The following is an 11,468-nucleotide window of genomic DNA, read 5'->3' on the forward strand; positions in this document are numbered from 1 at the left end:
TCCTTTATAATGGACAGATAAAACAGAAATAATGAAATCAAAGAGTGGAATGACTTGTGTGTATGTCGGTCCATCCCCTGACAAACCAATGCTTCTTTCACACTCGCACAGAACTCCTGAAAATGTTCCAGGATGAGCTGCATGCGTGAACACCCCGATACCTGAATTTCACACTCCGACTTTACTAGGAATTTTTCCTGCCAGCTACCAAGTAAGTTTTTCTTGTGAAGCTGATGTGAGAAAGCAGGAGGAAGTATTCTGGAAACTTCTCCACGAGCGAGCGGGAGGGGTGGTGAACGAGCACGGCCATGGGCTGTAAGCGCACAACCTGTGTGATCTCTATGCTCGTCATTAAACTGCCCACTAGTACCTTTTACTGTTGTTGCTACTCTGAATGTATCAAACTATATGTAGCATATATTTATAAAAGATATAAAGGCAAACTGCAGATTTCAGGGGCAGTCTGCCTGAAATGTTCACGAGTGTAAGCCCTTTCAGTTAATACATGACGGGCTTATTTCATGACCACATAAGAGTTCTGCAGAGTCATTTTCAAATGTTAAAACAAAAAGAGAGGAATAGCATGCTTGAGAAAGAATGTTCTTCATGGGCTCAGATCAGATCTCATGTTTCTTTTGATCTTATGGTGGGAAGAAGAGTCAAGACATGAGGTGAAAAGTAAGAGTAAGTAAATTGCGATACATAAATATAAGAAATGCATACAAGTTAAGCTTGATCATGGCAATAAAAAGTCAAGAAGAAAAGGATTTTCTGGCACAAACTTCACCAACTGATAAGGTGCATGAAGAGTGAAAGGCTTAGAAGAGGTCAAAATGCTCCAGCAACATTTGTAGTAAGAAGATCAAGTAAAAAAATGCAAAAAGGTAGGGACAGCCAATCAAATGCCTCCACATGTGTGTGTATCGGCCAATAGGTCTCCATGTTCTGTTGCCACTTCATGTATTTTTGTATTCATTAAATGTTAATGTTTTTTGTATGTTCTTGTGTAGTCTCTACACTTCATGGTTTTATCTGGCTGTTACACACGCCCTTCACCTCCATGTCACCTGGCCAACAAACAGCCCACCTTGCATCTGCCCTATTAGCTGATACACACATATGTGGAGGCATTTGATTGGTTGTCTCTACTTTTTTTTTTTTTTACGTTTCCTTCAATTGTGTACCCACCCTATTTAAATGATGTTTGTTAATCTGTTTCTTGATGACCCTGATGAAGGCCACGAGCCGAAATGCGTCGGTCTAAATTGTTAATAAAATTGATCTTCTTACTACAAGTATTGCTCCAATAAAAAAAGTCAAGACATGATTTCAGTCATTTCCAATAAATATTGCTTTAATATAATGTACACAGCACACTATTCAGAGCACAGGGTCCAGGAGGATTCAGCTACAATACTGATAGTGGTTAGAGGCCAGAGTCCCCTTTCTTCCCCTTCTGACTCTCATATCTGTCTCTGTTGCTGAATGTCGCTGACTGGCTTTAGCTTCCTTGTGGTATTATGAGAATGTGTCAAAGTAACAAAAGCTCCTCTCTGTTAATGCAACAGCCTTAATGTGTGATTTTAGACTAAAGGATTACTGGTTTTTTAAATGTTGATCTGGCCTTAATAACCACACATTAAAATGTAATTTGAATCACTAACAAGAAGCTTATGGAACCCACACTCAGTCTGTGGGCTGGAATGGCCTGCATACATTTTTATCTGGTGCAGGATCAGTTTAGCGATTCTTTCTGTAAGGCTTGTGAGCATTTCTCACCACCACAGACATGTATTATAAATCCCACTGTACTGTGTACAAGAGTAGCATTTACACACAACTCCAGAGAAAAAGAAATGTCATGTTTCATTGAATGAGAAGGAAGCACAATAAAAATGTAAGTGTCCCTACTTTTCCTTTTTATAAATGTTTTGTAAGGATGAATTACATATCTATTATCAATCCAACATTCTAACAAAAAAAGTAATAATTCCATGCATCAAGCATGTGATCGTGATTGGCAAAGAGCGAAAAAGCAGGAAACCCCCTCACCCCACCCCACCCATAATTAAAAAAATAAAAAGGCTTACAAAAAGTACAAATACTGTGCCTATGAGTCAAGTTATTTAAAATGATATATCTTGATTCAATTACCAGTTTTTCAATATCAATATCAACGCTTTGTCCATCAGTATGAATTCATCCCAGGACAACAAAGTTTAATCAACAGCAGAGGCATAGCGATGTGTATCTAGTCCTGGTTTTCCTCTGGCTCCAAGAACCACAGACAGGGACAGTCAAAATGTGTAAGACAAATCCACAAGCAATCAACATGATAACCGCTAGGAAATGCAAAAGCTTCCCATTCAATCTCACATTCGATCAGCTCAGTTCCGCTGTGCTGTCGGGAGGGGTTGGGTTAAGTAATGAAATCCAAGGCTTGCTTTAAGAACAAGAAGACCACGTCCTGCTTCAGGAAATGTCTAATGTGGAGTAAAGCTCATAAGGAACTCTGAAACTTTAACCACATTAGTGCAAACTCAGAATTTCCTGTGGAGCAGGCTTGAGGTGCATGTGGCAGGGTATGGTGTTACAGCTCCACTTTACAGACAGCAGCAGCTGCACAGTACCTGCTAATTGTATTTCTAATGAAGAATTTTCTGAATAGAGGAACACTGTATAAGACAGAGAAACCTGAGAATAACACTGATTACATGGAATCAGGCATCTTAGGGTTGTCACTTGTTTACAAGATGTCTCCATTACTGTGAGCTCTGGTTGGTTACAGGATGAAGCAGATAATGCTAGCTGCTCCAGGTTGTGCTATTGAATCTCACAGACCTTGTAGAGTCACAGTAGGCTCTGTTCAGTCGTTAGACAGCACTCTTTTTAAGGGCTGTCAGTTGATGCCACTGCAGTCACATGCACCTTCAGCAGCACTACATTAAGGGTGGGAGGCTGAAGCTGGAGGGGGGTTCAAAGGTACAAACTTATGGGCGCACTCACACCCAGTTTCCCCATACCGTGCTCAAGCACAAATGTCCCCCCTCCCCAGTCCCACGCTGGCACGATAACGTCAGTACAGTATGTCATCACCATAGGCTACTTGTAGTGCTGCCGGAATGCACTGCAACAGCGCTCTAAGTAAACAAATATAGTATTTGAAGTCTCCACATAAGCCAATGGAAATTCCTAAACACTTTGAGCGCTTCAACATACGATCATCACTAAAGTGTATTTCATGAAAGGGAGATGATAAAAACAAACAATGCTCATTTACCATTATGACAATTAAGGTGGCTTGATTGATTCATTGAGTCAACTTATGCATTAAGTAACACACCTTAAAACTTACAGCTCTGTCAAATAGCGAGCCACCGACTGAGAGCAGCACAGTGAATTTTCATTAGTCTCTAACAATGGAGAACACCACAGAGAACATGACTGCAACTTGTTTGATTGTGTGGCTTATTTGAGCCGTTCTGGTCGAATACAGCCCTCTTAAGCTCGACTTCTCAATAATGCAAAGCAGAAAACGATTATACGTCATGTCCACGTTGCATTCCTGTGCTTGGGCTCGTGTATGAGCAACTGTACCATGCTGAAGCCCACCTTTTCAAGCCCTGCCAGGGCCAAGGAGCTGTACTGTGCTTGAGCATGATACAGAGCACTCTCAGTTGAAAACAGTTTAACTTTTAGAACACCGCCCGCCGTGTTGTCACAAGTGTCACTCCCCCAAAAACATTGATTTTAAAAATAGTCAGAACTTATGATTTCAATTTTGTCAACAACATCGGTGTATCTCAGACTTGAGTTTTCAAGGGTATATTTTCCAGATCTAGAGCTGCTGGCCACCATTTATTTCCACTGATTCAAGGTTTTCTCAGTAAATGTCCAAGAGGAAAAGCAAATATAGAGAACAGTAAAAACAGACTAACCGGACACTAACATGGGAAGAAGAAGTGCCGCGAGCCAAATTTTGTGACTTCGATGAAAAATATCAGTGGGCACGGTCTCTCCAAAAATATATTTTGGCTGCCCCTTACTAGCTCAACAGCATCTTTGACATAAATCCAGAAGTTAATAACTAAAATAATTTATCTTATTTAACCGTTTTAATTTGAACAAAAGTGTTTTAGTTAAAAGTTTTGAAATCTGTAATCACTCACTGATATCCATTTTCTTGATATAGCCTGAACCATGTCTCAACATAAACAACACTTAAAACGTACAATATGTAGAATTTTATTACAATGTTAACATTAAAATATCTAAATCAATTTAAAAGGTATAATTTGTAGAATTGTATGACAATGTTTACGTTCGAATATCCAAATTAATTAAAAATGGACTAAACCTAATTTATATTTTGTATTGAGTACTTATTTTACCTCAAATATTTCCAACAGTTATCAAAGCCAGAGAAATCTGTCATTTTAGAAACCGGCATGATGATCTGCCATGACAGACACAAAATGTTTATCTGATCTATAAATGAGTATGCCCATATTTTCATGATAAAAAAAACAACACTTCATTAAAAAAAAAAAGTCAGAGAAAGAGAGAAACATGAAAAATGTAAAGAAAACAATCTAGTTTTCAGTAAGTTAACAATCAAGCGAGATTCTCTTTTTCTCTCAAAGGACAAAAAGCAGGACAATAGAGCTGGGCGTGACAAATCACTTTTTTTTACTGCATAAAGACAACCTTAAGTGGGGTTCTGCATTTTGGACATTTTTTTTCTGATTTTAATTTAGGCTTTTTTCCTCTTTGTGACTTTTGTTTTTAAGATGTAACCTCTTTATTTCTGCATCTGGCACCAATTCACATCAAGTATTTGTCAATTCAACTTGGTTCATTTACGAACATTTCAGCAGTTGTATTGATAAAGCCTATATTTACCCTTTGATAACACATTATTATGTATTTGTAGTAGATTATTTTAGTTTCATTATTTGTTTATTGTTTCGTGAAAGTTAATCGGAGCCCATTCAAGAATTGTTTTCTTTTTTTCTTGAAACATCCTGTATGCAGGCCCAGCACAAGTACACTTCAATTAAATGCAAAGCCTCAAATCTCTCCAGCAACACAATGCAAGTGTGCTTAAACTGTCAGCATTACTATTGTTTACAGAAGTCCACATGAATTTTGAAGCTCTATATACAAAGAACGGCAAAAAAAGAAGCCAGGACTAGACTACAGCTGTGTCAGGACTATATGCTACAACAGATACTTTCCAATCAAAGTCAAAGCACTCTGAGACCTACAGCATGTCTGGGACACTAAACCAGCTGCCATTGGCTGGTGAGAGCTGTGGACGGTAGGCATAAGGATACAGCTGTAGGAGCCAATTGATTGACATAGTTTTCAACAATTCATTTAGCCCACAGTACCGCGCAGGAAGAACTGCAATTGGTTACTTCGCAATTTCCATCATGCAGAGCTGGTCCACTTTTTGGCAGAGGTGGGACAAAGTCATTGCTTTGCAAGTCACAAGTAAGTCTAAGTCTTTGGTCTCAAGTCCCGAGTCAAGTCCCAAGTAAAGACAGGCAAGTCTCAAGTCGAGTCAAAAGTCCTAACCTTTGAATTTCGAGTCCTAAACAAGTCATTAGCTCTCTTCACCAAATGAAATGCCATTTTAACAAAGTAATCATTTGTTACAGTTACATAAATCAGGATCGCTTATTTGATCTTATTTAACCTACTTATAACAGTACTAGTGTGACTGACTCTGTTTTGGTTATCTTTCCTAAATTCTGTTTTTTCCATTTTTATTTGACTGAATTCTGTGTTTAACGGTGTGTTCCATTAGAACAGATCACTGATTTGGCTCATTTTATTAGATCATGTCAGGAAATTGAGACATTTTTTAAATATAAATTAGCTCACCTTATTTTATTTTTTAAAAAGTAGTATGCCTAGTGCCCAGGCCACAGGATGGCTGGCATTCCAGTGTGTGCGTGCATGCATATATGTGTGTGTGTGTGCGCGTGAGTGTTTGTCAGCTCCCGCCTGCAACATGCAAACAGAAGAGAAGCAGCAGCGAGAAGCTTCAGGTACACCAAACGCGCGTAAAACTCCTGATATATTTTATAAAAACACGTAGGGTTTTTTAATAAATCACACCCACATTGAGGCAAATCCCACGATATTCTGTACACAGTTGATTATATTTTCCATTGTAAAACTCTGTTATTCCGTCCATGTTTTGCACATTGCGGAAATTATATATGGGACCTAAAATAACATTAAAACATCAAGTATTTTCGAGTCATTAGGCTCAAGTCCAAGTAAAGTCACAAGTCATTGGTGTTGAAGTCCAAGTCGATTTGCAAGTCTTTCATGATTTTGTCAAGTCGAGTCCAAAGTCATCAAATCTGTGACTCGAGTCCGACTCGAGTCCACACCTCTGCTTTTTGGTGCCCTCACCACCACAGTAAAATCGCCTAGTTCACTTAACTGGCCCTGACTGTACAACATCAAAATAAATAATTGACAGAAGTTTCAGTGACATACACTGTGCGTCCCCTTAACCATAGTAACTAACTGTAGCTAGACTCCATTCAAACACCAAGAGAGGAGAGAGAGTCGCTCTGCTGCAACCAACAGTGTATACTCCCATCATTTATGTACGCAATTAAATAACAATGTCCAGATTGTGAAGTTATTTATCACAGTTTTTTTACTTTATAATAACCAAAGTGAAACCACAGCTTTGTAATTGAAACATACAAAAACATGGATACCATCAGCATGTCCTCATAAAAACACATCTGTGTCATTGGCTAACAAACTCTTGTTGTATAACAGAAGCTTGTTATATTAATCTGGAGGAGGTCACAGCACAGAAACTGAGCAAAAACAGCCAAGAGGGCTCACTGCTTTACTATTAAAATTAGCAAGTGGAGTTTGACCACCAACTGATATCCTAATTCAATCAGAGTCTCATGGGTCAAACTTTCAGGTCAGAAAATCAAAAGAGAAAAAACCTGAATCCCTAGTTCTACAATTCACTTATCAGACGCTTTAATACAGAGCGACGTTCATGTTATATCAACTAAAAACGTTAGCATGATAAACAAAACAAAAACAACTTTTGGCCAACATGTTTCTGCCACTATCCAAGGTCAACAGTCAGCACTGATGTCATATACTAATTACCTCAGTAGAGACCTTAGAGCAGTTAAAAGCACTGTTATGATCTTCACATGATGGTGATAACCTGGAAAAGATAGCTCTGCTTGGGCTGCACACTTTTCAAGAATAACTCACAGACAAATGAATGCTATGAATAACATCACTTTAGGTTCAAAGACACTGAGACACATGTGTCACACAAGTGTCCCAGATTTCCAAGAGGTCACCGCATATTCAAACATGTAAGCAAAGCTGAAGCAGGCGGGGACAATTGAAGTGTTTCCTCAGCCATGTGTAGTAACTGCAGAGTCTCTTTAGGCCCTAAAGTTTAGGGTATGCGACTTGAGTTTATCTAGCAGTCCAGTGTTAGAGAATGTGTGTGACAGTCCAGTGTTAGGGCAGTGGTTATATTTCACCTGCAATCCAGAGTGGAAGTACACAGGGGAGATGGCTAGACACATCGGGGCTAAATCTGTCTGTTCAGGAAGTCAAAACACATGTTCACCCCAGAGCTCTCATTAAATACCTCAAAGTGATATCCTTACAGTGGATCTCTAGATATCCTCAGGTAGGGGCTTCATTTCAGAAGCTCTACAATGGGACCACATATGACCTGATAGTCAGGAATCAGTAAAGTCACTAGGACATGGTCTCATATGTATCAGCTAAATAATGGTTATTAAAAAACCCACAACTTAGAATACAAGACATCTGGCTGCTCAAACCCAAAAGATACAAGAGCAAATTGATTCCACACTGTACCAATGTGCAATCCGACTATATGCAATGTACTGTTTGTTGCAAAGCAAGTTGAGTTGATGCAATAGATCAAAACAGTTCAATGAAACTAGGATGTTCCTAGACACTAAATTCCACTTCTATGTCATTTCATAATATGGAAGTGTTTGGAAGAACCAGTACCCCTTATAGATCACACCAATTGGCCAAACAGAGCAATTCTGAGATAACGACCATGAGAGGGCACCACTCTGTGGGCAATCCTCTTGACTTCCTGACTCATCTGTGTGCAGGAGAAGAAATTCCCAGAAATAAAAACTATGGTTTGATGACACCAAAATTAAAGTGTTCTCAATTGTAATTTATATGTCTGGGGGACACCGGGCAACACTCTGCAGCTTTCATGAATCTAAAAGTTTCTTATGGGCCGCGCCACTAGACACGCACAATTAATAGCCATCACCATTTACAGCCATATCATGCAGTCCATGCCACACACACAAACTGTTCGGTGCTCTGTTTGGACCCTAACGCCAGCCCCCTCCCCTCACCATACGCGGTCGACGGAAACACAACTTTTCACCATTTCATCTCACCTATTTGTGTCAATCATACAGTCATCAGCTGATGGATCAGAAATGTATTGTTAGTATTGTAACTGCCTGCTGAAGTCTTTAGCTGAAAAGGTAGACAATCCAACTCTGTTACAGAGCGCTATGTTCGTTAGAATAAATAATACCAAATAGATCCTTCTTCCCACTTACAAAGCGCTTGATGGCCAGGGACCATCGTATCTAAATGAGTGAATAGTGCCGTATTACCCTTAGAGACATTTACTAGCCTGCTTGTAACCTACGGTCTCTAAATGTAGTATGGGAGGAGGTTAGAAACTTCAGTTATCAGGCACTTCTCCGTTGGACTCTACTAGTCAGAATGCGGGAGGCAGACACGCTCTGTATATGCTTCAAGCTTTCCTTTTTCAGAAACGTTATAGTTAGGGCTGGCGGAGGTATGGACCAGCTAATAGTTATACTGCTATAGGCTTAGACCTAGACTGCATACAGTTCCTATTAGCACGATTGTCCCCCCCTCCCCATTCCCCCTCCGGCCTGCACTCACACTCCTCCAGCTTGAGCTGACCAAACGACCTTCAGCACGGTTACCTCACATTACAGCTACTTTACTGACTTTGTGACTTATTTTGAGTCATATTAGACTCATACTAGTCAAACAAACTGGACTTTAGGGGTTGCCTATAGTGTGAGTGCTCCCAGGTTGTAACCTACTTAACCTCAGGCTAACTAATACTGGACATACACAACGGACTGTTAGACTCACTGGAGCCCTGTGCAATCTACTTGAAGAAATCACAACTTTTCATAAGGTGGACATCAAGGGTCAATCACAGAAAAGATTGGCAATACAAATATTTATAAAGATAAATAATAAAGACCAGTATCACATGTAGTGCTAAATATTATACATCCATATGCATAGCTATTAAGTCTTGAAATTGTTGTTATAAAAGTAAATCAGGTCTTCACTAATAATAATAATAATAATTCTGCCAAAGGGACATTGAGAAACTTTAAAATGTGTCATATTATGATGCCACTTAAAACTTAAACAAGATCTTGTCAACAGACAATCATCTTCAACTGCACTAAAAGTGAATAAAAGTCCATGTAGCTTGATGGATCCCCATATTAATAACAGCTCGACACCAAACTAACCTTATTGTGATATAGTTAGTGACATTGGCTGACGCTTCTGAAATTTGATTTGCCTGTGTGCTAAGATAAAGCTGTAACTCAAAGTCCACAAACCCACAGCTGCTTCCTGTAAGAAGCAGAGAGTCAACAGGCAAACTGCTGACCTACACAGAATACTCTGAGCTTTAAGTAATGTAATTATAGTCGTACTCTTAAAAAAACTAATACAAACATAGCTCCAATATTTATAGCTGCTGTGCTCTGTGAAACAATTTCAAGTCTTGTTAAGCAAAGCTTTCAGCACACATGACCTCTATGCAAAAAATCAAAAGGACTAAATTAAGATACTTTTTTGTTTACAAATGAAAGTTTAGTAATACAACATCCTGGTTAACTGCTGAATAAGCAAGTGGGACCCAATTTGCTGTTGACATACAGGAAATCTCTCAAGTGTACTTTTCTTTGGGTAAAACATAAAAAGTTAAATTGAAGTGTAAAAACATGAAAGCCTAAATGTTTAAATGAATTAGCATGTAAAAGGATTCAAGCTGCTGAAAGTGAGCCCATATCATTGTCGCACTACCTGTTCATTTAAATGATAGCTTTACGATTATCTTGGTTCTAATGGACAATCTCTGTCTAACTGGCTGCAAAACTTCCTAAACTGAGCAAATGGTTCGCCATGGTTAAATCCTGTCACATTAATGTTAGATGAAATGTTGACGTTACGGGCAGGCCTCATAGCCGAAGCATACAAAGCATTCAGATTCAGACGTCACCTATAGAAGCGTACCAAACTGATACAGATATGTCTGTGGCCATAAACAGTCTGTTAATTATACTTACAGTCCAAATGTTTCTTTTTTGGTCCCATAATTTCATGCGTGGTCGCCTTGCACACCGTTTTTGAAATTGCCGACCCAGTGACACTGTGCTGAGCAGCGGTGATCCTGTCTGTAATACTCTGTCCAGACATCATGTATCGGTTCAAATCAACGATCCAAAAAGTTTCCAAAACCAGTGGAGAAACCTCGGGTTTGAGGACGGTGTCGGTATTCAAAGGTTCAGAGCCACCTGACAATACCGGAGAGAGAGAGAGAGATAGATAGACAGAGAAGAAAAAATGAGACGGTGGCACTTCGCTAAAATGCTAACCTAGCAGGCTAGCTAACTAAAGGGAGATTCTTTCAATACAGCAAAAGTTGAAGACAATGACTACAACTCTGTTTGCTTCAAGAATAGTGCACATGAATTGTAGTAAGATACTCACCCAGTCTTTAAATCTACCCCTCACGGGTACAGTCTCTTCTCCTCCCGTACGGTCTTCTGTTCACACAATATAAGGTACCTACAGTCGATACAAAAACACACGTGTGTTCCGGAACAAACACTTCACAATAAAAGCTTCACTGACAAAAATAAAAGAAGAGCAACTAATTATAATGAAATGCCTGATTAAACACTAAATAATGGTATACTTTTTAATGTGACCAAAAGAACTGACACTAGCCTGCACACAATACAGTAGGCCTAATTAGTTTATTATTTATAACTACATTTTCAAAAGCACAATTGTTGCTAAAATTCGGTATTCATTTATGTATCCCCTAAAACGAAGGTTTAAACGAGATATTAATATATGATATAAACAATGTAATATAATATATATATAATATATATAATATACATACATACATACATACATACATACAAACAAACATACATACAACATACATACATACATACATACAACATACATACATACATACATACATACATACATACATACATACAACATACATACATACGTACATACATACATACATACATACATACATACATACGTACGTACATACATACATACAAACAAACATACATACA

At 38.7% G+C, this 11,468-nt stretch overlaps 1 protein-coding gene across 10 annotated transcripts in view; it reads right to left on the reverse strand.

The window, feature by feature from the left end:
• The window catches only part of picalma (phosphatidylinositol binding clathrin assembly protein a), a 31,985-nt gene extending 21,022 nt beyond the window's left edge, over nucleotides 1-10,963 (reverse strand). For all 10 annotated transcript variants that reach the window (XR_010668643.1, XM_020646082.3, XM_020646077.3 and 7 more), the window contains exons 1-2: nucleotides 10,858-10,963; nucleotides 10,434-10,661 (exon numbers count right to left, since the gene is read on the reverse strand). Coding sequence is in view for 9 of the 10 variants with exons in the window: in XM_020646082.3 (XP_020501738.1) it covers nucleotides 10,434-10,566 (133 nt within the window). In the remaining variant the exon portion in view is untranslated. The remainder of the gene's footprint in view (nucleotides 1-10,433; nucleotides 10,662-10,857) is intronic.
• Nucleotides 10,964-11,468: the final 505 nt, after the last annotated feature.

Source organism: Labrus bergylta, chromosome 14, assembly GCF_963930695.1.
Source record: "Labrus bergylta chromosome 14, fLabBer1.1, whole genome shotgun sequence".
NCBI lineage: Eukaryota > Metazoa > Chordata > Actinopteri > Labriformes > Labridae > Labrus > Labrus bergylta.